At 45.0% G+C, this 25,526-nt stretch overlaps 1 protein-coding gene across 1 annotated transcript in view; it reads right to left on the bottom strand.

Annotated features, from left to right (window-relative positions):
* Positions 1-4,848: 4,848 nt before the first annotated feature.
* clcn4 (chloride channel, voltage-sensitive 4) overlaps positions 4,849-25,526 on the bottom strand; it is a 57,598-nt gene continuing 36,920 nt past the window's right edge. Inside the window, exons 8-15 of the mRNA XM_079495161.1 lie at positions 24,351-24,487; positions 20,004-20,123; positions 17,852-18,140; positions 13,247-13,433; positions 12,727-12,992; positions 10,636-10,768; positions 8,938-9,154; positions 4,849-7,406 (exon numbers count right to left, since the gene is read on the bottom strand). Coding sequence (XP_079351287.1) covers positions 7,316-7,406; positions 8,938-9,154; positions 10,636-10,768; positions 12,727-12,992; positions 13,247-13,433; positions 17,852-18,140; positions 20,004-20,123; positions 24,351-24,487 — 1,440 coding nt within the window. The 3' untranslated portion in view covers positions 4,849-7,315. The remainder of the gene's footprint in view (positions 7,407-8,937; positions 9,155-10,635; positions 10,769-12,726; positions 12,993-13,246; positions 13,434-17,851; positions 18,141-20,003; positions 20,124-24,350; positions 24,488-25,526) is intronic.

The raw sequence follows: 25,526 nt of genomic DNA, 5'->3' as shown, positions 1-25,526 counted from the left end.
GTCTGTAACTCTGAGTGTACAAATGGAACCAAATTAGTTAAATTAACATTGATTTTACAATATAAATTGGGGGTCCCAGAGATAGAAATGCCATTAAATGGGGGGTCCATAGACTAACGCATGTCAAACTGGGGGGTCCTTGAAATTAAACGGGTTGAGAATCACTACTAGAGCCGTACAAATATTCTCTTATGGGGGTCCCTGGCATGTCTTTTCCAAATGGGGGTCCGCGAGGCTAATTAGTGTCAATTTGGGGGTCCTTGACATGAAAAAGTTTGGAAACCACTGCATTACAGGATCATTCACAGGAACACAATCACCACGACAACCACTGGTTCATCTGTGAGCTTTTACTGTGCATGAGGTTCACGTTAATGTCAATGAAGGTTCATTTTACTGTGCATGAGGTTCACGTTAATGTCAATAAAGGTTCATTTTACTGTGCATGAGGTTCACGTTAATGTCAATAAAGGTTCATTTTACTGTGCATGAGGTTCACGTTAATGTCAATAAAGGTTCTATCTAACAACAGTCAGCCTTGGTTGATGATGTCACACACACTGCAAAAACATATTTACAATTTTACAGTAAGTACAGTACCACCGGTACCTGGTAGTGGTACCAGTACCACAGGTACCGGTACCAGGTACCAGTACCACCGGTACCAGTTACCAGTACCACCGGTACCAGTACCACCGGTACCTGGTACCAGTGCCACTGGTACCTGGTAGTGGTACCAGTACCACCGGTACCAGTGCCACCGGTACCAGGTCTAGTTGTGGCCGGTTTAGCCTATGTTGAAGAATGGGCCGTGTTAATGATTAGCGCAACTTTCGTTCAACTTTCAACTTTGACCCCTCTATCACATGGAACTATTTTTTATGATTTTTTTATGATATGGACACAAAAAACATAGTTCCGTGTGAGGGGTAAAAAATGAACGAAAGTTGCACTAATAGGTCAACAATACAAATGACGTTAGTATTATGGATTAATTTACTTTTAATGTGTGGCCCCCAGTGCCCCCCACAAAATGACCGGAACTACTTAATATTGACCAAAACCAGAGCAGAACTCCCACCACGGGACTCGGGAATCAATTAATACAGTTGCAACCACTTATTATTGGCAAGTATTTTATACAGCTTAAATTAAAAAAAATCGGAACTATCGCTTCGACAGTACAGTGAGATGACTACAGTTCTACGGTGGATCGACGTTTTCTACAGTCACATTAACGAGCGTCATTACGGTCAGCTCTTCACACAATGTCCAAATGTAACAGAAACATGTCGTACGGTGTCATTTTAACAGAAACATGTCATATGGTGTCATTTTAACAGAAACATGTCATATGGTGTCATTTTAACAGAAAGAAAACTACAATAATAATTAACAATGAACATAGATATGGCAGCAACATTATAGCCTAATTGTTAGAGCACACACAGACACAGACACAGACACGCACACACAGACACGCACACACACACACACACACACACACACACACACACACACACACACACACACACACACACACACACACACACACACACACACACACACACACACACACACACACACACACACACACACACACACACACACACACACACACACACACACACACACACACTCGTGTCCAGAATGTCAACATGGCAGGGGTGGGGGGGGGAAAACAATATCTAACAAATAAAATAAAATAAAAATGGCTGAATCACAATGGCTATCTGGTCCAGTGTATTTAGAGTTTAATTTAAACTAAATCTTTAGCGTGTGTCCAATACTAATACTACTACTGACTATTATGTTAAAATACTGCTGCCATCAATGTGACTATTATGATCAAAGTGCAACTAGTTTTTCTTCTTCAGTGTTTTTACATGTTCAATGATGTCAAGGATAAAGCAGCAAACATAAACTTGAGGTAAAAATAAAAAAAATAAAAATAGATTTCTGTAATGTAGTGTCTAATTTCAGCTCGCCATCGTTGCTTATTGAAAACCAAACAAGCTACCGGTCGACATGCGTTGCACTGTACGATGATATCCACAGCGCGTTGGGAGCTTCTAGGTTTGGCTGTTTTCAGCACGCAATGCTGGGGTCCGGGGACCCCCTGGGGTCCTTGAGGGAGTTCCAGGGGATCCCCCAGCTAAATGATAGTTTGGAACCAAATGGAACCTTCTGGGTCTGTAACTCTTGAGAGTGTACAAATGGATCCAAATGGACCCTAACGGATCCATTTGTACACTCTGAGTTAAATTAACATTTTTACAAATAAATTGGGGTCCCAGAGATAGAAAGAAATGCCATTAAATGGGGGGTCCGTAGACTAACGCATGTCAAACTGGGGGCCCCTGGCATATCTCTTCAAATGGGGGGTCCGCGGGGCTAATTAGTGTCGATTTGGGGGTCCTTGACATGGAACAGTTTGGGAACCAGTGCATTACACAGTACGGGTTCATGTGGGTCGACTTCCTATTCCAATCTGCCGATCAGTCTCGTTTGATACGTTAAGTGATAATAATGAACTGTACTGTACTGTACTGTACTGTACACACAGTACAGTTGGGCACAGAATCACGCGTGGCAGGTAAACTAGACATACTGACACACTCAAATAGCAGGATATTTTTGACCAAAAATACCTCGATATTGTATTGTTGTGACGATATCGATTTTCTTTTTTAGCTTTTTCAGAAACGGTCTAAAAATAGCCAATTTACAAGCTCTCGGTGTGCTGCATTGTGATGCATTGTGATGCTTGTAGATCGGCTATTTTTGAAAAGCTCAAGTGATTAAAACCAACAAGGAATACCAAACCACTCGCCCCTTTACCAACTCGCCCCCGCGAGTTAATTTAGTATTTCCCTCCCTCTCTGAAATCTGAAATTATCTTGTATACAGATTTATTTGATCGTGTAGTAGTCGATCTCTATACTCTGTAAAATTTAGAAAGAACAACATGTCACAGAGTCGGTGACTGCTTCATTAAGTTAATTTAGGACCTTCTAGCAGTTAATTTCGTTTTATTAAACACATTTCTTCCATGTTTTCTAATGGCATCATTATGCTAGTATGCCCGTGGATATACAGAGTGAAGTTAACAATGATAATACCTTTTATATAATCACCAACATGAATTATGTTTGTTATTTACAGCTAGGTAGAGTAGTGGGGCGAGATGGAAAAGGGGCGACCGTACCTGTTATTTACAGCTAGGTAGAGTAGTGGGGCGAGATGGAAAAGGGGCGACCGTACCTGTTATTTACAGCTAGGTAGAGTAGTGGGGCGAGGTGGAAAAGGGGCGACCGTACCTGTTATTTACAGCTAGGTAGAGTAGTGGGGCGAGGTGGAAAAGGGACGACCGTACCTGTTATTTATAGCTAGGTAGAGTAGTGGGGCGAGGTGGAAAAGGGGTGACCGTACCTGTTATTTACAGCTAGGTAGAGTAGTGGGGCGAGGTGGAAAAGGGACGACCGTACCTGTTATTTATAGCTAGGTAGAGTAGTGGGGCGAGGTGGAAAAGGGGCGACCGTACCTGTTATTTACAGCTAGGTAGAGTAGTGGGGCGAGATGGAAAAGGTGGCGAGCGTACCTGTTACCCCAACAAGAGACATGAATGCATTAATATGATGATATAACATTATACAAAAACCCAGGCGTTATATGGTCTCATTTCACTACATTGTACCAAACAAGAAGACTCACCATAAAAAATGAAAAACAAGTAAAAAACATTATGTCAGATAATCAGAAGCCTCACATCTCCATATATTAAAACATTATGGCCCTCATTTATCAACCGTGCGTACGCCAAAATATGGGTGTACGCCGAAATTACCGCAATTTTCGACATTTACCATTTGCGCCAACGTTTGATTTTGAACTTGAGCCAAGACAAAAACCACGTCTGGTCGGGAGCTGTCGTACGCTTTGTCCTCACCTGTTTTTCTGTCGTAGAACAGCGGAGCAGCATTGTTTGACCAGCTGAGAGGCTGTCACAGGCATCTAAACATATGTATTCACTCCTAAAATGTTTATATAAAACTGTATAGGTATATATGGGCTAAATACATATAAGATGTGTCTTTGTGTCATATGAAATTAGTAGGAGATTTCCAACTTTACAAGTAATTAAAATCGCGCAATTAAAAACAATGTTGCAAGTTAGATGCTTAAGCCATTTAAACAGTGTTTTGCATGAGCGCATACATGCGAGGATTTGGGCTGTCTGTGCTGAAATATTTCCATGACGGGACGGTGGAGAGTAGGCTAGTGCAGCTGCGGAGAGTCCCAACGTGGGTAGCCTACTGTAGCCTAATCTACAGCAGGCCGATGTCTTTCTGGAGTTACGGTATGTGCATTGTGCAATCTCCTCCTCGTTTAATAAACCTGACGCGTCGCTCGAATGCCAAATGTCGAATACCAGCGCAAGTGGGAACCGCATCGGAGATAGGTAGGCTACCCAGCCAGCCCACCACCACCAGTGCCCAGCCACTGCAGCGACTGCGAGGCAATCTAAATAGACTGTCGAGTGTCGAACGTGCGGTGCATGGTCAGTTGGTCACGGCCACGGAGGCACGGACGGACCACAGTGATAGAGAGAGACAGACAGACAGGACAGGAGGAGCACCTATGCAAAACAGCAGCGTGTGTGCGCGCCTATTTGTTATTTAATTCATGGTTCACAGGTTCAGGTTTTCGTTCACTAATATATCTTGTTGTATATTCAATTAAAAAGACTTTAATAATTTAATATACAACTAACAACACACAGTGACAGTTGACAGTTTGCGATATGTGCGTGTGTGCGTGCGGGGGGGGGTGAGGCGGAGAGCAAGGGAAGCGAAGCGAAGCGAGAGGAGAAACAGAAGTTGCGTGTGCGTGCGTGCGTCTGTGTGTGTGTATGAAACTTTTTTTTTCCTGTAACCATGGTTTCCAGGTCGTATTGCAGTTGTTCATGTCGCAAAAACGAGGGCGAGGCTTGATTTCATAGGGCGTGCCAGATAGATTTCAGCCGTCACATTTATAAACGTCCGAACGAAATTAAGGAAGAAACAGCTGTCTGCGATCACTTTGTAAATGCCGACCCGACGTGGGTGTACTACGAATCCTACACTCGAATTTGGGGCAGATTTTACACTCGATTGATAAATGAGGGCCTCAGTCAGATAATCATCTCCATATATTCATGTTTTCTTTTTGTAAATTAATTTCCTACGTTATCATATTACAGCGTTACACAAAGTGGTCACGTGTGTCTGTGGCTTTTATAAATATTGAACTAAATGAAAAGTATTAACATTAAGAGAATTAATAAATAATAATAACTATACATTCAATCCACTGGAACTTACTTACTTTTTTTTACTCCCAGTTTTCAGAAAATTATCAGTTTTGGACATACAAGTTTTCTAGCGACAGCAACGATACGGTATGTGAGATGATGAATAACTGAGCGGGCGTCACAATGCGTGTCGCAATGCCACGCAATGTGACGTCACTGGGGCGAGCTCACAATGCGTCGCAATGTGACGTCACTGGGGCGAGCTCACAATGCGTCGCAATGTGACGTCACTGGGGCGAGCTCACAATGCGTCGCAATGTGACGTCACTGGGGCGAGCTCACAATGCGTCGCAATGTGACGTCACTGGGGCGAGCTCACAATGCGTCGCAATGTGACGTCACTGGGGCGAGCTCACAATGCGTCGCAATGTGAGCTCGTAGATAGATGGGCGAGGATTACATCGTTGGCTATACGGGCCGTGGAGTAAACCTTGTTTTGACCAGAAATGCCATCTGGGACTGAAGGGAATTGGAGACATGGTCAAACAGATAGCAGACAGAGTGGGCGAGGGTCAAACAGATAGAGTGGGCGAGGGTCAAACAGACAGAGTGGCCGCGGGTCAAACAGATAGCAGACAGAGTGGCCGCGGGTCAAACAGATAGCAGACAGAGTGGCCGCGGGTCAAACAGACAGAGTGGCCGCGGGTCAAACGGTCAGGACGGATAGGGTGAGGAAAGTGGTTCTAGTAGGAGGACAGTCAGGACGGATAGGGTGAGGACAGTGGTTCTAGGAGGAGGACAGTCAGGACGGATAGGGTGAGGACAGTGGTTCTAGGAGGACAGTCAGGACGGATAGGGTGAGGACAGTGGTTCTAGTAGGAGGACAGTCAGGACGGATAGGGTGAGGACAGTGGTTCTAGGAGGACGACAGTCAGGACGGATAGGGTGAGGACAGTGGTTCTAGGAGGAGGACGGATAGGGTGAGGACAGTGGTTCTAGTAGGAGGACAGTCAGGACGGATAGGGTGAGGACAGTGGTTCTAGGAGGACGACGGATAGGGTGAGGACAGTGGTTCTAGTCAACAGAGTTGTTTTTGGCAGCAAATTTAGATTTTAGTTCTAGTCGTTAGTGATCTTGAATAGTCTAGTTTCAGTCAACTAAATATAAGATTTTAGTCGATTTACAGTTGATTTAGTCGATTAAAATGTATTTTGGCGGGCCATGATGCCGTCGTAATGACTGATTTTACATTTTTCACACAAAATAGCTGATCTACAAGCTCACAACGCCTCGCAGCGCGGCCGTTGTGAGCTTATAGATCTGCTATTTTCAGCATGCAACCTAGTGTAAAATGACTTACTGACATTTTAGTCTAGTTTTTATTTGTTGACGAAATGGTCAATACATTTAGTCTTAGTTTTAGTCATCATAGCTTAGTTTTCATTTAGTTTCCATTTGGTTTTCGTCAGTGAAAAAAGGTAGTCGACGAACCTTTTTCGTCCGAGTTTTAGTCGACGAAAACAACACTGTTAGTCAGGACGGTTAGGGCGAGGACAGTGTGGTTCTCAAACCTTTTCATGTCCTCCAAGGACCCCTGGGGGTCCCCCGACCTCCAAGGACCTCCAAGGACCCCTGGGGGTCCCCCGACCTCCACATGAACGTACTTGGCTACGTACGGCCCCCCGAGGAAACGGGGGGGGGGGGGTCCCTGCTTTGAGAGCCACTGTGGGGGGGGGGGGGGGGGGGTACAGTAACTATACAGCATATCACTGGTTACAGTACAGTAGTGTTGCACTATTTACACGGTCCCAAAGGTCAGGGGTCATTCATCTAGTTAAACATGGTGGATTCTGGGTCAAAGGTCAGTTGAACATGGTGGATTCTGGGTCAAAGGTCAGTTGAACATGATGGATTCTGGGTCAAAGGTCAGTTGAACATGATGGATTCTGGGTCAAAGGTCAGTTGAACATGATGGATTCTGGGTCAAAGGTCAGTTGAACATGATGGATTCTGGGTCAAAGGTCAGTTGAACATGATGGATTCTGGGTCCTGGTTCATCATCTGAGCCATGTGACGCAGCACGTCCTTCTTGGTGATAATGCCTAGGAGACGACTGGAGAGGAGAGGAGAGGAGAGGAGAGGAGAGGAGAGGGGGAGAGTATTCAGTATTTTGTATGTAGTAGATTGCTACAGTACATGTAACATGTACTGTACTGATTAATTGAACAAGGTGGACCCTCTTGTAAACCAGTGTAATGCTTTATGGTGTCGTCCACTCAACAGTCTTTGTGTTGAGTTGTGCTTGAAATGTACTGTAATTCTGCAAACTGTTAATAAATACTTAATCAATCAATCAAAAAAACATGTTTTGCCGTATTGTGTGAAGCTGCCCTTGTGCTGCTTGCTACCTTTTGCACCTTAAATCTAAACATCATGTAAATACTATGCTATGATTGATTGATTGATTGATTGAAAAGGGTACAGGCTTTAGTTTAGACATACTATTGGTCAGACTGTCATTAGACAGACAACCTACTTCACACCCTATTGGTCAGACTGTCATTAGACCCACAACCTACCTCACACCCTATTGGTCAGACTGTCATTAGACCCACAACCTACCTCACACCCTATTGGTCAGACTGTCATTAGACCCACAACCTACCTCACACCCTATTGGTCAGACTGTCATTAGACCCACAACCTACCTCACACCCTATTGGTCAGACTGTCATTAGACCCACAACCTACCTCACACCCTATTGGTCAGACTGTCATTAGACCCACAACCTACCTCACACCCTATTGGTCAGACTGTCATTAGACCCACAGCCTACCTCACACCCTATTGGTCCGACTGTCATTAGACCCACAACCTACCTCACACCCTATTGGTCAGACTGTCATTAGACCCACAACCTACCTCACACCCTATTGGTCAGACTGTCATTAGACAGACAACCTACTTCACACCCTATTGGTCAGACTGTCATTAGACCCACAACCTACCTCACACCCTATTGGTCAGACTGTCATTAGACCCACAACCTACCTCACACCCTATTGGTCAGACTGTCATTAGACCCACAACCTACCTCACACCCTATTGGTCAGACTGTCATTAGACCCACAACCTACCTCACACCCTATTGGTCAGACTGTCATTAGACCCACAGCCTACCTCACACCCTATTGGTCAGACTGTCATTAGACCCACAACCTACCTCACACCCTATTGGTCAGACTGTCATTAGACCCACAACCTACCTCACACCCTATTGGTCAGACTGTCATTAGACCCACACCTACCTCACACCCTATTGGTCCGACTGTCATTAGACCCACAACCTACCTCACACCCTATTGGTCAGACTGTCATTAGACCCACAACCTACCTCACACCCTATTGGTCAGACTGTCATTAGACCACAACCTACCTCACACCCTATTGGTCAGGCTGTCATTAGACCCACAACCTACCTCACACCCTATTGGTCAGACAGGGCTACTCTACCTCCAACCCTAACCACAGACACATTAAATACTGGTTCATTTTTGGAACCAGAACCTTCAAAATCTCTTCCAAATCCGTCAACAAGGCCTGGTGTTTGGTGGAGGGGAGGGGGGGGCTCCTCCTCACTCACCCGCTCCGGGTGACCAGACACTGTCGGAGGCCCAGCTTCCTGAAGATGTCGACCACCGTCTCCATGGGGGTGTGGTCGGTCACGGTGAAGGGGCTGAGGTTCAGGATGCGACGCAGCTTCAGGGGCTGAGGGTCCGAGGCGGGCAGCGCCGGGCCGTCCTCCGTGAAATACACCACGGAGCTGCTGACCACGCCCTCCTGCTTCTGACGGGCGTTCTCTGCAGAGGAGGAGGAGGAGAACCGTGTCAGGTGGGTTTGGACCAAACATGTTTTTTTAACCCATTTTGGGGGCGGGAACCCCCTTTTGGTGTTTTAAAGCATTATGTTATACTTTAGCTGTTGAAAAATAGCAGATCTTCAAGCTCGTAGATCTGCTATTTTTTGAAAAATCGTGAAAATGTGGCCCAAATGTTTGAATATATTGTTTCACAGCAAAACGTTTTTAACTCAAATCTTTGCTTCCGGGGAGTCCCTGGAACTACATGTTTTCAGATGAGGGTCGGCGGCCGATTACATATAATTTTGGGGGTCCTTGACATGAAAATGTTTGAGAACGACTGACATAGAAACATGAGGTTTTTCAGAAAACTGTCAGGATTTAGAAGGCATTTGTAGAATCGAACTTATTGTAGGTCTAAATGGGTTAAGGTAGACCACACCGTAGCCGCAATTTGCAACTCTAGATTTTGTTTATAATGGGATGAATCTAGAGTTGCAATACCCTCCATTGACTCCCCACTCATCCAATTTGCGTTTGCGATCTGCTTGTATTAAACAACGTTAAACTCACCAACATTGCAGCTCTAGGCCAAGCTTGAATTATCCTCTTTCAATCTGCCGAGCTTTTGTGTCATAAAAATCCACCGTGGAAATTTATGAGAAGGTTATGAGATACTTTCTGTCAAGACATTCTCTGCAGGTGATTTCTTTCCTAAGTGCTGGAGTTTGGAAGCACTCGTTTTTATTAACGGGTCGCGCTGTTGCCTCCTGCATTATGTGCAAATGCGGAACAGATGGCACGCAGGGCCGTTCAGTGACTTACGACGAGCGCTTCCAAACTCCAAAACTTAGAAAAAGAATCACCTGCACAGAATGTCTTGACAGAAAGTATCTCATAACCTTCTCATAAATTTCTACGGTGGATTTTTATGACACAAAAACTCGGCAGATTGAAAGAGTTTAACGTTGTTTAATACAAGCAGATCACAAACGCAATGTGGATGAATGGGGAGTCAATGGAGGGTAACGAACGAAGAACGAAGAAAAAAAGGGCAGGTTACAACACTTTTATTGTTGTTTTTCTTTGTTTCTAATTATTTGTACGGCCCCAAACATTGTGACATGTTTGTTGTCATGAGTTGTCACGACTCCAGTTGGCTTCGTACGACGCTTAAAAGGTCTTTAAATAAATACTTTTCGAAATGTCTATGAGGGAAAAATGCATTGGGAATTATTTCCTGGGCCTGGCGTCGTCATGAAAGGGGGCGGGACTGCGACGCTCTATAGCACTTTTATCCAAGGTGCTTTGATTGTGCATTACCCATTCACACACCGATGGCGGAGGAAACCATGCAAGGCACCAACCTGCACATCAGGAGCAACCAATAGGGTGAGGTCTTACTGATAGCCAATAGGGTGAGGTCTTACTGATAGCCAATAGGGTGAGGTCTTACTGATAGCCAATAGGGTGAGGTCTTACTGATAGCCAGGGTGAGGTCCCTGCGCTGCACGAAGCCGATGAGCCTCTCAGACTCGCGGGACACGACGACGGGGAAGCCGTTGTAGTCCGTGTCCTTGATGAGCGTCTCCACGTCCTCCACCGTGGTGCCGTCCTACAGGACACAGGGTGTTACTACATCCTCTAGGGGGTGCTGTCCTCCTACAGGACACAGGGTGTTACTACATCCTCTAGGGGGTGCCGTCCTACAGGACACAGGGTGTTACTACATCCTCTAGGTGGTGCTGTCCTCCTACAGGACACAGGGTGTTACTACATCCTCTAGGTGGTGCTGTCCTCCTACAGGACACAGGGTGTTACTACATCCTCTAGGTGGTGCTGTCCTCCTACAGGACACAGGGTGTTACTACATCCTCTAGGTGGTGCTGTCCTCCTACAGGACACAGGGTGTTACTAATAATAATAAAAATCACACCCGTGTGAACTGAGTGGTGTAAGGTTTTATATAGCATGATCAGCTGTGGTCTGACGTAATGTCTGACGTAATGAAATAAGGTAAGGTATTATGTAGCCTGATCAGCTCTGATCTGACGTAATGAAATCACACCCGGATGTGATTTCACAACTGGCTTTTTCTGTGCAGAGAAAATGACCACGGTTGCTACGGTCATCCAGTTCACCCGGGTGTGATTTAATTACGTCAGAAATTATTTTGAACATAGCAACCATGGTCATTTTTTTATGCACACAAAAGCCAGTTGTAGGAGTGGTTTACACCACTCAATAATAATGGATTTTATTTATAACGCACTTTACATTCCATGGAATCTCAAAGTGCTACAGCAAAATAAAAGCAGAAGAAACAACACACCATTAAAAACATCTAATAAAACAGGAACATTTAAAACATAAGGAACATTTAAAACATAAGGAACATTTAAAACATAAGGGCAAGGCTATAAGAATGCTTTGGTAAAAAGGAACGTTTTTAGTCCTCTCTTAAAAGTGTCAACCGACTGTGGGGCTCTCAGGTGGGCGGGGAGAGCGTTCCACAGTTCGGGGGCGACCGAGCAGAAGGCCCAGTCGCCCATGGTGCGTAGGTTTGTCTTTATGGGTTTGAGGAGGTTGGTGTTTGAGGAGCGGAGGGAGCGGGTAGAGGATTGAACTGTGACAAGTTCCTTGAGGTAGGGGGGGGGGGGGCATTGCCGTGGATGCACTGGTGGGTTAGCAGGGAAATCTTATATTCAGTCCGGAATGAGATGGGGAGCCATCTCACAGGGGGTCCTCTAGGGGACTAGGAGGACAGCACCCCAATCCTCTAGGGGGTGCTGTCCTCCTACAGGACACAGGGTGTTACTACATCATCTAGGGGGTGCTGTCCTACAGGACACAGGGTGTTACTACATCCTCTAGGTGGTGCTGTCCTCCTACAGGACACAGGGTGTTACTACATCCTCTAGGGGGTGCCGTCCTACAGGAGGACACAGTTATTACAATTTTTTTTTTTAGAGTGTAAAATCAGTCATTACGACGGCATCAAGGCCTGCCAAAATACATTTCAGTCGACTAAATCAACTGTAGATTTAGTCGACATGGGGACAGAGCGGAGCATACGGTAGCCGAGAGGCGTACTGAAATCTTATGGCATTCAGTCGACTAAAACTAGACTAACACCAAGACAAGACATTCCGGGTGACTAAAACTAGACTAACACCAAGACAAGACATTCAGTCGACTAAAACTAGACTAACACCAAGACAAGACATCCAGTCGACTAAAACTAGACTAACACCAAGACAAGACATTCAGTCGACTAAAACTAGACTAACACCAATACAAGACATTCCGGGTGACTAAAACTAGACTAACACCAAGACAAGACATGCAATCGACTAAAACTAGACTAACACCAAGACAAGACATTCAGTCGACTAAAACTAGACTAACACCAAGACATTCCGGGTGACTAAAACTAGACTAACACCAAGACATTCCGGGTGACTAAAATGTGACTAAAACTGAAGGAAAACTACATTCGACAGACTAAAACGTCCTAAAACTAAAAATCAATTAATTTTCCTGCGACAAAAAACAACGCCGTCTCCTCCTCACCTGCGTGAGCACGGCGAGCGGCGGCTCGCTGCGCCGCGGCCTCATGACGTCCGTGGCCAGCGTGCGGTGCGTGAACTCGTCCCGTACGTCCAGGTAGGGGTAGCCGTTCAGCTGGATGTGAGACTCGTAGATCCCCTCCTTCCCGAAGGCGTCGGCCACCCACTTACTGGTGACCGCGGCCGCCATCAGAGGGACGATGTACTCCAGGCCGCCCGTCAGCTCGAACATGATGACCACCAGGGACACCGTCATGCGCGTCACGCCCCCTGAAGGTGGGGGGTTAAAACAACATGATGAGCCCCTGGTGGTGGGAGGTTAAAACAACATGATGAGCCCCTGGTGGTGGGAGGTTAAAACAACATGATGACCCCCTGGTGGTGGGAGGTTAAAACAACATGATGACCACGCCCCCTGGTGTACGAGCTTGTAGATCTGCTATTTTTTGAACAGCTAAAGCATAACCTAATGCTTAAAACACCAAAAGGGGGTTCCCGCCCAGAATGGGCTAAACAACACTCACCCAGACAGGCGGCGGCCCCCACCATGGCGTAGAGTCCGGGGGTGACGCAGTCGGCTCCGGGGCGGCACCAGTTCTTGAAGATGATCCAGTCGTGGTGGTGGTACGCCATCTGCTCCACGGCGATGCCCATGATGCGCCCGGCGATGGCTCCCACCGCCATGCTGGGAATGAACAGGCCCGCCGGGATCTGGTGGAGGGGGGGGGGCACATGGTGGAGGAACCAAAACGATGGTTTTCAACACTCTTCACATCAACGTCCATTATTTATTTGGGCATTTGAGCTACGGAAACACCATGTGATGACAATTAGTCTCTCAAACCCTAAACTAGAATATTTTTGTTATCGTTGGATATGTCTATACCGAGCAATCTTCGTTTATATGGTCATGAAGTGTGGGTCATGACCCAAAGAATAAGGTTGCGGATACAAACGGCCGAAATGTGTCTGGCATCTCCCTTAGAGATAGGGTGAGAACTGAGAAGTTCACCTCCCTTAGAGATAGGGTGAGAAGTTCATCTCCCTTAGAGATAGGGTGAGAAGTTCACCTCCCTTAGAGATAGGGTGAGAAGTTCACCTCCCTTAGAGATAGGGTGAGAAGTTTACCTCCCTTAGAGATAGGGTGAGAAGTTCACCTCCCTTAGAGATAGGGTGAGAAGTTCACCTCCCTTAGAGATAGGGTGAGAAGTTTACCTCCCTTAGAGATAGGGTGAGAAGTTCACCTCTAAGGTGAGAAGTTCACCTCCCTTAGAGATAGGGTGAGAAGTTCATCTCCCTTAGAGATAGGGTGAGAAGTTCATCTCCCTTAGAGATAGGGTGAGAAGTTCATCTCCCTTAGAGATAGGGTGAGAAGTTCAGTCACGCGTCAGAGACTCCGAGTAGAGTCGCTGCTTCTTTGCCTGAAAAGGAGCCAGCTTAGGTAGTTCGGGGCATCTGGTTAGGATGCCTCTCGAGCGTCTCCCTAGGGAGGTCCTCGAGGCACGTCCCACTGGGAGGAGACCCCCAGGGCAGACCAAGGATAAGTTGGAGGATTTATATCGCCAATATCTGCCAGGACCGCCCAGGAGGAAGTCACTATTGCTGCTCTGGAGAGGGAAGACTGGAGCTCTCTGGTGGAGCTGTAGCCCCCACGACTCGACTACGGATAAGCGGTTGAAGATGGATGGATATGAATTGATGTTGGTACCATTAGGAGATATAACGGGCAAATGTTGATCAACATGAGCATTATTTTACCTGCTCTAATTGTGTAGACTTCTTGTAAATTAAGTAAGGCAAATGTTTAACAATGGAATGAAACCAAATGGACCCATTTGGTTTCATTTTACACTATCAAGAGTTAAAGATCTATAAGGGTCCATTTGGTTACTAACGGGTGGTTGATCCACTGTCAGTGGACCAACACCATAGCAGATAACACGGCCTAAATCATCACTGTGTTTTGTCAAGTCCAGAGTCTCAACACAACCGTCTATTATGATATTTTACAGCACTGTGTGCCTCCGTACATTGACAAGCTTTATGTTGATGCTGATCTTCCTTTTCCAGCAGCACTTGGCACCTGCCCACAGAGCCAAAACTACACCTGCCCACATAGCCAAAACTACACCTGCCCACAGAGCCAGAACTACACCTGCCCACAGAGCCAGAACTACACCTGCCCACAGAGCCAAAACTACACCTGCCCACAGAGCCAGAACTACACCTGCCCACAGAGCCAAAACTACACCTGCCCACAGAGCCAGAACTACACCTGCCCACAGAGCCAAAACTACACCTGCCCACAGAGCCAAAACTACACCTGCCCACAGAGCCAGAACTACACCTGCCCACAGAGCCAAAACTACACCTGCCCACAGAGCCAGAACTACACCTGCCCACAGAGCCAAAACTACACCTGCCCACAGAGCCAAAACTAAACCTGCCCACATAGCCAAAACTACACCTGCCCACAGAGCCAAAACTATACCTGCCCACATAGCCAAAACTACACCTGCCCACAGAGCCAAAACTATACCTGCCCACATAGCCAAAACTACACCTGCCCACAGAGCCAAAACTATACCTGCCCACAGAGCCAGAACAACACCTGCCCACAGAGCCAAAACTACACCTGCCCACAGAGCCAAAACTACACCTGCCAACAGAGCCAGAACTACACCTGCCCACAGAGCCAAAACTACACCTGCCCACAGAGCCAAAACTACACCTGCCCACAGAGCCAAAACTACACCTGCCAGTGATGATTTAGGCCATGTTATCTGCTATGGTGTTGATCCACTGACAGTGAAAACCTAACACTGGTTTCAACACAGCCATCTTTTTAGAGTACATTGTGCTTCAGTATGTTGACAAGCTTCATGGAGATGCTAATTTTCCTTTCCAGCTTGATTTGGCACCTGCCCACAGAGCCAAAACTGCTAGTATATAACTGGTGTACTGACCATGGTATTACTGTGTTAAAACTACTAGTAACTGGTGTACTGACCATGGTATTACTGTGCTTAACTGACCAGCCAACTGGCCTGACCTGAACCCCACATAATCTAGGTTGTATTGTCAAGAGGAAGGTGTGAGACATGAGACTGAACAATTCAAATTAATTTATGGCTGTTATCAAAGCAAACCTGGGCTTCCATAACACCTCAGCAGTGCCACAGTCTGATCACCTCCATGCCACGCCCCATTGGCTGATCACCTCCATGCCACGCCCCATTGGCTGATCACCTCCATGCCACGCCCCATTTATGAAATAATGTGTTCAAAAGTAGCCCAGACCAAGTATTAACTGCATACATTAATATACTTTTTAGATGGTCGACATTTCTCGTTTAAAAAATATATATTTTTTTAGTGGTCTAAAAACTATACCTGCCCACATAGCCAAAACTACACCTGCCCACAGAGCCAAAACTATACCTGCCCACAGAGCCAGAACAACACCTGCCCACAGAGCCAAAACTACACCTGCCCACAGAGCCAAAACTACACCTGCCAACAGAGCCAGAACTACACCTGCCCACAGAGCCAAAACTACACCTGCCCACAGAGCCAAAACTACACCTGCCCACAGAGCCAAAACTACACCTGCCAGTGATGATTTAGGCCATGTTATCTGCTATGGTGTTGATCCACTGACAGTGAAAACCTAACACTGGTTTCAACACAGCCATCTTTTTAGAGTACATTGTGCTTCAGTATGTTGACAAGCTTCATGGAGATGCTAATTTTCCTTTCCAGCTTGATTTGGCACCTGCCCACAGAGCCAAAACTGCTAGTATATAACTGGTGTACTGACCATGGTATTACTGTGTTAAAACTACTAGTAACTGGTGTACTGACCATGGTATTACTGTGTTAAAACTACTAGTAACTGGTGTACTGACCATGGCATTACTGTGTTAAAACTACTAGTAACTGGTGTACTGACCATGGTATTACTGTGTTAAAACTACTAGTAACTGGTGTACTGACCATGGTATTACTGTGTTAAAACTACTAGTAACTGGTGTACTGACCATGGTATTACTGTGTTAAAACTACTAGTAACTGGTGTACTGACCATGGTATTACTGTGTTAAAACTACTAGTAACTGGTGTACTGACCATGGTATTACTGTGTTAAAACTACTAGTAACTGGTGTACTGACCATGGTATTACCGTGTTAAAACTACTAGTAACTGGTGTACTGACCATGGTATTACTGTGCTTAACTGACCAGCCAACTGGCCTGACCTGAACCCCACATAATCTAGGTTGTATTGTCAAGAGGAAGGTGTGAGACATGAGACTGAACAATTCAAATTAATTTATGGCTGTTATCAAAGCAAACCTGGGCTTCCATAACACCTCAACAGTGCCACAGTCTGATCACCTCCATGCCACGCCCCATTAGCTGATCACCTCCATGCCACGCCCCATTGGCTGATCACCTCCATGCCACGCCCCATTGGCTGATCACCTCCATGCCACGCCCCATTTATGAAATAATGTGTTCAAAAGTAGCCCAGACCAAGTATTAACTGCATACATTAATATACTTTTTAGATGGTCGACATTTCTCGTTTAAAAAAAATATATTTTTTTAGTGGTCTCGTAAAATGTGGTCTCGTAAAATATTCAAATTCATTGAGATGATGATGATGATTTCATTTTCATGAGCTGTATTCTGTAGCTCATCAAGATTAAAACAAAAAAAGGTTTTAAATACTTACACTATGCACAATGAATTGAGAATAATGAAATGGAAGTTTCACTTTTTGAATTATATTACAGAAGAAAATTAACTTTTACAAAATATTCTAATTCATTGAGATGGAGCTGTAGAAACAGGGTTTTCAGAAAACTGTCAGGATTTAGAAGCCTTTTTTTTCTTTTTTTAAATCGGCTTCAGGTCCAAAATGCGTTTAACCCATTTTGGGCAGGAACCCCTTTTGGTGTTTTAAACATTATGTTATAATTTAGCTATTGAAAAATAGCAGATCTACAAGCTCATACGAGCTTGTAGGTCTGCTATTTTTGAAAAATAGTGAAAACATTTATTTCAGAAAACTGGAGGATTTAAATGTTGAGGTCAGGCCTAAATGGGGTTTAGGAGACGGTATACCTTCATGCCGAACGTGAAGATGGTGATGACGATCTTGAAGACCAGCGCCAGCGCCAGCTGCCAGAGGGCGCTGTAGACCCCGGGGCCCGCGGGCCTGTCGGGTATGTCGTCCACGGGCCGCGACATGTTGGGGTTGTTGACGTAGTCGCACAGCTGCGAGGACTCCAGGGCGCCGCAGTCGTTGAACAGCTCCGAGATCAGCTCCGACGTGCTGCGCCGCGTGTACGGGTTGGGGAACGCCACCAGAGCCGTGATGGCTGTCACCGCGATGACCTCCAGAACCGGGTACCTGGAGGAGGGAACAGGGTTTAGTGTACGGGTTGGGGTTCACCTCCAGAACCGGGTACCTGGTGGAGGGAACAGGGTTTAGTGTACGGGTTCACCTCCAGAACCAGGTACCTGGTGGACGGAACAGGGTTTAGTGTACGGGTTCACCTCCAGAACCAGGTACCTGGTGGAGGAACAGGGTTTAGTGTACGGGTTGGGTTCACCTCCAGAACCAGGTACCTGGTGGAGGAACAGGGTTTAGTGTACGGGTTGGGTTCACCTCCAGAACCAGGTACCTGGTGGAGGGAACAGGGTTTAGTGTACGGGTTGGGTTCACCTCCAGAACCAGGTACCTGGTGGAGGGAACAGGGTTTAGTGTACGGGTTGGGGTTCACCTCCAGAACCAGGTACCTGGTGGAGGAACAGGGTTTAGTGTACGGGTTGGGTTCACCTCCAGAACCAGGTACCTGGTGGAGGGAACAGGGTTTAGTGTACGGGTTGGGGTTCACCTCCAGAACCGGGTACCTGGTGGAGGGAACAGGGTTTAGTGTACGGGTTGGGGTTCACCTCCAGAACCGGGTACCTGGTGGAGGGAACAGGGTTTAGTGTACGGGTTCACCTCCAGAACCAGGTACCTGGTGGACGGAACAGGGTTTAGTGTACGGGTTCACCTCCAGAACCAGGTACCTGGTGGAGGAACAGGGTTTAGTGTACGGGTTGGGTTCACCTCCAGAACCAGGTACCTGGTGGAGGAACAGGGTTTAGTGTACGGGTTGGGTTCACCTCCAGAACCAGGTACCTGGTGGAGGGAACAGGGTTTAGTGTACGGGTTGGGTTCACCTCCAGAACCAGGTACCTAGTGGAGGAACAGGGTTTAGTGTACGGGTTGGGTTCACCTCCAGAACCAGGTACCTGGTGGAGGGAACAGGGTTTAGTGTACGGGTTGGGGTTCACCTCCAGAACCAGGTACCTGGTGGAGGAACAGGGTTTAGTGTACGGGTTGGGTTCACCTCCAGAACCAGGTACCTGATGGAGGGAACAGGGTTTAGTTGTAGTAATTTACAGGCATTTAGCAGACGCTCTTAATCCAGAGCGATTTATATTAAGCAAGAACAAAAATCATGGCAATACATCACATACATAAAACATAGTTTATCATGAAACATGCGTAAGCTAAGAACGTAACTAAGAAATGAAACTATACATATAAACTCATCATCATAGGCATCCGTCCGTCAGTGTTGACGATGGGTTGCGCCTGAGTGGTCATGTTTTTGTTGCAGCGGCGGCTGTGGCTGGACAGCCCTGCTCCGGAGTGGCAGTCTTTAGCGCAGTTGGCGCAGACAAAACGAGAGGGGACTGGCACAGGAGTGGGGGCTGCTTCACGCAGTTGCTATATGCTATACATATGTACTATGAAGTGCTATGACTACATGCAATGCAATTCTAGTGCCGTCTACATAGCATGCTATAAATCTGCATCAACTGCTATCTAAGTCTACATAAAGTGCTATCTAAGGGGCTCGGGGAGGGGCTACGGCATAGAGTATATATATAATAGAGACTGAACTGGCGCGAAGCTCCGCCCCCCCAGCTATTCATGTCAGTGGAAGTTGCTCAGTGGTGTTTTGAAGCACCCGGAAGACTGCCGGAAGTCCCTCCCCGGACCTCAACTTTGAGGTCCTGGGTGACGTAGGGCAACCGAGCGCTCAATGTTAAAGCCCAGCTGCACGGGGTTTCCCGGTCATGAATCCACGGGTCCGCCTGTAGTCCCTCCTCCTACCACTAGGACCTAGAGCTTCAACGTTGAATAGCCTCACTGGCCCCTTGGGCTACGGGCCATGATGGAGTCTGAAGAGGTGGGTTTTCCGTCTAGGTACCTTACCTGCCCAGCTGGGTGGTCTTGCGCCGGCGGCACCAGGCGATGTTGGCTCGGATGAAGAGTGTCCCCCACAGCCCGCCGAACACGCCCAACAGGATGAACGGAACCAGCTCCGCCATGTACCTGTTGTAATTGGAGGGAACCAGGTATCTGTTTTTATTGGACAGAACCAGGTATCTGTTTTAATTGGACAGAACCATGAACCTGTTTTTATTGGACAGAACCAGGTATCTGTTTTTATTGGACAGAACCAGGTATCTGTTTTTATTGGACAGAACCAGGTACCTGTTTTAATTGGACAGAACCAGGTACCTGTTTTTATTGGACAGAACCAGGTATCTGTTTTTATTGGACAGAACCATGAACCTGTTTTATTGGACAGAACCAGGTATCTGTTTTTATTGGACAGAACCAGGTATCTGTTTTTATTGGACAGAACCAGGTACCTGTTTTTATTGGACAGAACCAGGTACCTGTTTTAATTGGACAGAACCAGGTATCTGTTTTAATTGGACAGAACCAGGTATCTGTTTTTATTGGACAGAACCATGAACCTGTTTTTATTGGACAGAACCAGGTACCTGTTTTAATTGGACAGAACCATGAACCTGTTTTTATTGGACAGAACCAGGTATCTGTTTTAATTGGACAGAACCATGAACCTGTTTTTATTGGACAGAACCAGGTATCTGTTTTAATTGGACAGAACCAGGTACCTGTTTTTATTGGACAGAACCAGGTACCTGTTTTAATTGGACAGAACCAGGTACCTGTTTTAATTGGACAGAACCAGGTACCTATTTTTATTGGACAGAACCATGAACCTGTTTTTATTGGACAGAACCAGGTACCTGTTTTTATTGGACAGAACCAGGTACCTGTTTTAATTGGACAGAACCAGGTACCTGTTTTAATTGGACAGAACCAGGTACCTGTTTTAATTGGACAGAACCAGGTACCTGTTTTATTGGACAGAACCAGTTACCTGTTTTTATTGGACAGAAGCATTTATTATTCAACCTGTTCTGCTGTAGTGTTACTAGGCATGTATCGATATATCGTATAATGATATATATCGATATTATATCCCGACGATATGTATCGATTTATTAAAAAATAATATCGATTTTCAAAAAGAAAGCTGTGTGAGCTGTAATCATATTCACGTGCTTTTGGAGAGAAATGAGACAGACTCCATGCAGTCACTTTCAGTAGTAGAGGCCTGCAGAGGGGAGCTGTATGTGTCTGTCACACAGGTGATGCTCATTAATACATCAAGGAAGGCAATTATGTTTCTGCACTGTCAAATAGGTCTACATCTATCCTAAGATGTTGCTGTACTGTCAAATAGGTCTACATCTATCCTAAGATGTTGCTGTACTGTCAAATAGGTCTATATCTATCCTAAGATGTTTCTACTGTCAAATAGGTCTACATCTATCCTAAGATGTTTCTGCACTGTCAAATAGGTCTACATCTATCCTAAGATGTTGCTGTACTGTCAAATAGGTCTACATCTATCCTAAGCTGTTTCTACACTGTCAAATAGGTCTACATCTATCCTAAGATGTTTCTACACTGTCAAATAGGTCTACATCTATCCTAAGATGTTTCTGTACTGTCAAATAGGTCTACATCTACCCTAAGATGTTTCTACACTGTCAAATAGGTCTACATCTATCCTAAGATGTTTCTGCACTGTCAAATAGGTCTACATCTATCCTAAGATGTTTCTGTACAGTCAAATAGGTCTACATCTATCCTAAGATGTTTCTGCACTGTCAAATAGGTCTACATCTATCCTAAGATGTTTCTGCTGTCAAATAGGTCTACATCTATTCTAAGATGTTTCTGCACTGTCAAATAGGTCTACATCTATCCTAAGATGTTTCTGCTGTCAAATAGGTCTACATCTATTCTAAGATGTTTCTACACTGTCAAATAGGTCTACATCTATCCTAAGATGTTTCTGTACTGTCAAATAGGTCTACATCTATCCTAAGATGTTTCTGCACTGTCAAATAGGTCTACATCTATCCTAAGATGTTTCTGCTGTCAAATAGGTCTACATCTATCCTAAGATTTTTCTGCACTGTCAAATAGGTCTACATCTATCCTAAGATGTTTCTGCACTGTCAAATAGGTCTACATCTATTCTAAGATGTTTCTACACTGTCAAATAGGTCTACATCTATCCTAAGATGTTTCTGTACTGTCAAATAGGTCTACATCTATCCTAAGATGTTTCTGCACTGTCAAATAGGTCTACATCTATCCTAAGATGTTTCTACACTGTCAAATAGGTCTACATCTATCCTAAGATTTTTCTGCACTGTCAAATAGGTCTACATCGATCCTAAGATGTTTCTGCACTGTCAAATAGGTCTACATCTATCCTAAGATGTCTCTGCACTGTCAAATAGGTCTACATCTATCCTAAGATGTTTCTACACTGTCAAATAGGTCTACATCTATCCTAAGATGCCATCAAAGAAAAGAAGAAATGTTAACTCGAGCTAGGTTTAAACATGAAAGCATGTTTACAGTTGTTGCACAGAAATTAAGTAATTTGACATGAAAAGTAATGCTACTTTTGCAATGTAGTTAAATAAAAATTGTGAAAAAAGCTTGTGGGGGAAGATAAATCATTAAAGAAAACTGACACTAATCAGCCCCGCGGACCCCCATTAGAAAAGATATACCAGGGACCCCCATGAGAGAAGATTTCTACGGCTCTAGCAGTGATTCTCAACCTGTTTAATTTCAAGGACTCTGTTTGACATGCATTAGTCCAAGGACCCCCAGTTTGACATGCATTAGTCTACGGACCCCCAGTTTGACATGCATTATCTACACAGACTAGGGCTTTCACTTCTAGTCATGTTTACTAGTGGACTAGTTGTTTAACTAGCTTACCTACTATGTAAAAAAAACAAAAACAAAAACATTATATATATATATATATATATTTTTTTTTTAAATAATCTTTGTACGGGGTGCATACGTAGTTTAGACTAGTCATTGGTTAGACATGGGTTAAGGTTAGGTTTAGGTGTGCTGCCCCGTGGGAGGTTAGGGTTAGGGTGAGGGTTTGAGATAGGTTGTAGGACTAATGACTGGTTGTCATTTAAAAACTTTGACTATAACTATAATCCATCTGATCTTGGGGCCTTCACACCACACTGGAGTCATAACACGAGTTGCTTAAAGGACCACTTCACCACTTTTCAACTTCTCTTCCTATAATTGGTCCTCACTAATGTTCATGATAAAATACCACAATTTTGTTCTACTCAGTCTGTGTCTCATAGGAGGGCTGTGGGCAGTTCAGAAACCCGTCCACCAGTGACATCATCAATGGTGAATCCATGCTAATAGAAACTGCAGGCTTTCTTTTCCTGAAAAGTTGCAATGCGATAATGGAAGCCATCGGTCTCACGATAATACAAATCTTAATATATTTTAAAACAAATCTTGTTTAAAAAAAATCTGCCTAACGATGATGTCACTGGTGGACGGGTGTCTGAACTGCCCACAGCCCTCCTATGAGTCACAGACTGAGTAGAAAAAAATGGTTGTGTTTTATCATGAACATTAGTGAGGACCAATTATATGAAGAGATGTTGAAAAGTGGTGAAGTGGTCCTTTAAAGCCCTACTACGGACCCCCATTTAACCCATTTTTGGGCGGGAACCCCTTTTGGTGTTAGCATTATGTTATGCTTTAGCTATTGAAAAATAGCAGATCTACAAGATCTCACTCGGTGGCGCGCTACGAGCTTGTAGGTCTGCTATTTTTGAAAAATCGAAGAACGACTGACATAGAAACATAGCTTTTTCTGAAAACTGCCAGGATGTAGAAGACATTTTTAGAATCTGATCTCAGGTCAAAATGGGTTAATGGCATTTCTATCTCTGGGACCTCCAAGTTATATTGTTAACATAACTCTGAGATGGTACAAATGGAACCAAATGGACCCGTCAGTATTCTCACCAGGGGGTGTGGTACAGTAGTATTAGTATAGTATCAGTATCAGTATTAGTATAGTATAAGCATTAGTATAGTATCAGTATCAGTATCAGTATTAGTATTAGTATCAGTATCAGTATCAGTATTAGTATAGTATAGTATAGTATCAGTATCAGTATTAATATAGTATAGTATTAGTATAGTATCAGTATCAGTATTAATATAGTATAGTATTAGTATAGTATTAGTATTAGTATAGTATAGTATAGTATAGTATTAGTGTCGTATTACCAAGGCGTGTGGTACAGTAGTATTAGTATTAGTATTAGTATCAGTATTAGTATCGTATTAGTATCAGTATCAGTATTAGTATAGTATTACCAGGGCGTGTGGTACTCCACGTAGAACAGCACCAGACGGCTGTTCCCGAACGGGTTGATGGAGCGCAGGGTGAAGGCCGCCACCAGGGCGGCGAAGAAGGACCGCCACAACGTCTTCAGAGGGAAGTAGTAGCTCACCTGAGGAGGGGGGGGAGGAGGAGAGGGGGAGGAGGAGGAGAGGGGGAGGAGGAGGAGGAGAGGAGGGGGGAGGAGGGAGGAGGGGGGAGGAGAGGAGGGGGGAGGGGGAGGAGAGGAGGAGGAAAAGACAGGGTTTGTTAAGAGGAAGGACAACTACTAAGTAAGTAGTCCCACTGTTGACGGCTCTACACACAGGTGTGGCCCTCAGGTGTGGCCCTCAGGTTAATATCGGAATTGAATTACTTCAGTCTAAATTAGTAGCTTAATGAATAGTATAAAATTGACCTTTTTTATGTCTGATGTATGTGTATTTAGTTCATAAAGTTACCATAACTATAATTAAAGGCATTTGAAATTAAATTAAATTTTAACTTTTCAGGATTCCAATTAAAAAAAATATCAAAAGAAATATTCAGGATTTCAATTCAAATATAGCAAAACAAAAAAAAGCTGAGCTTGTAGATCTGCTATTTTTGCTATGAAAGTAGCAAAAATATATAGTTCCACACTCACTTCCACAGTGGAACTATAGCGGCCCTCTGGAGTGAGTGTGGAACTATAGCGGCCCTCTGGAGTGAGTGTGGAACTATAGCGGCCCTCTGGAGTGAGTGTGGAACTATAGTGGCCCTCTGGAGTGAGTGTGAACTATAGTGGCCCTCTGGAGTGAGTGTGGAACTATAGCGGCCCTCTGGAGTGAGTGTGGAACTATAGTGGCCCTCTGGAGTGAGTGTGGAACTATAGTGGCCCTCTGGAGTGAGTGTGGAACTATAGTGGCCCTCTGGAGTGAGTGTGGAACTATAGTGGCCCTCTGGAGTGAGTGTGGAACTATAGTGGCCCTCTGGAGTGAGTGTGGAACTATAGTGGCCCTCTGGAGTGAGTGTGGAACCTGGTATGTGAAGAGTCTGCCTGTGCTATGAACTCATTTTGGAAGGCTGCACGATGGCAGCCCCTCAGTCAAATCTGGTGACATCGTTATTTGAGCAGGTCACAACGGAGGGATGAGACGAGAAAAATTGGAAATGATTTCTGGAAGAGATGC

Source organism: Electrona antarctica (assembly GCF_951216825.1).
Source record: "Electrona antarctica genome assembly, chromosome: 24".
Taxonomy (NCBI): Eukaryota; Metazoa; Chordata; class Actinopteri; order Myctophiformes; family Myctophidae; genus Electrona; species Electrona antarctica.
Note: the sequence above shows the minus strand (reverse complement) of the source record. Positions and strands in the feature narration are given on the sequence as shown.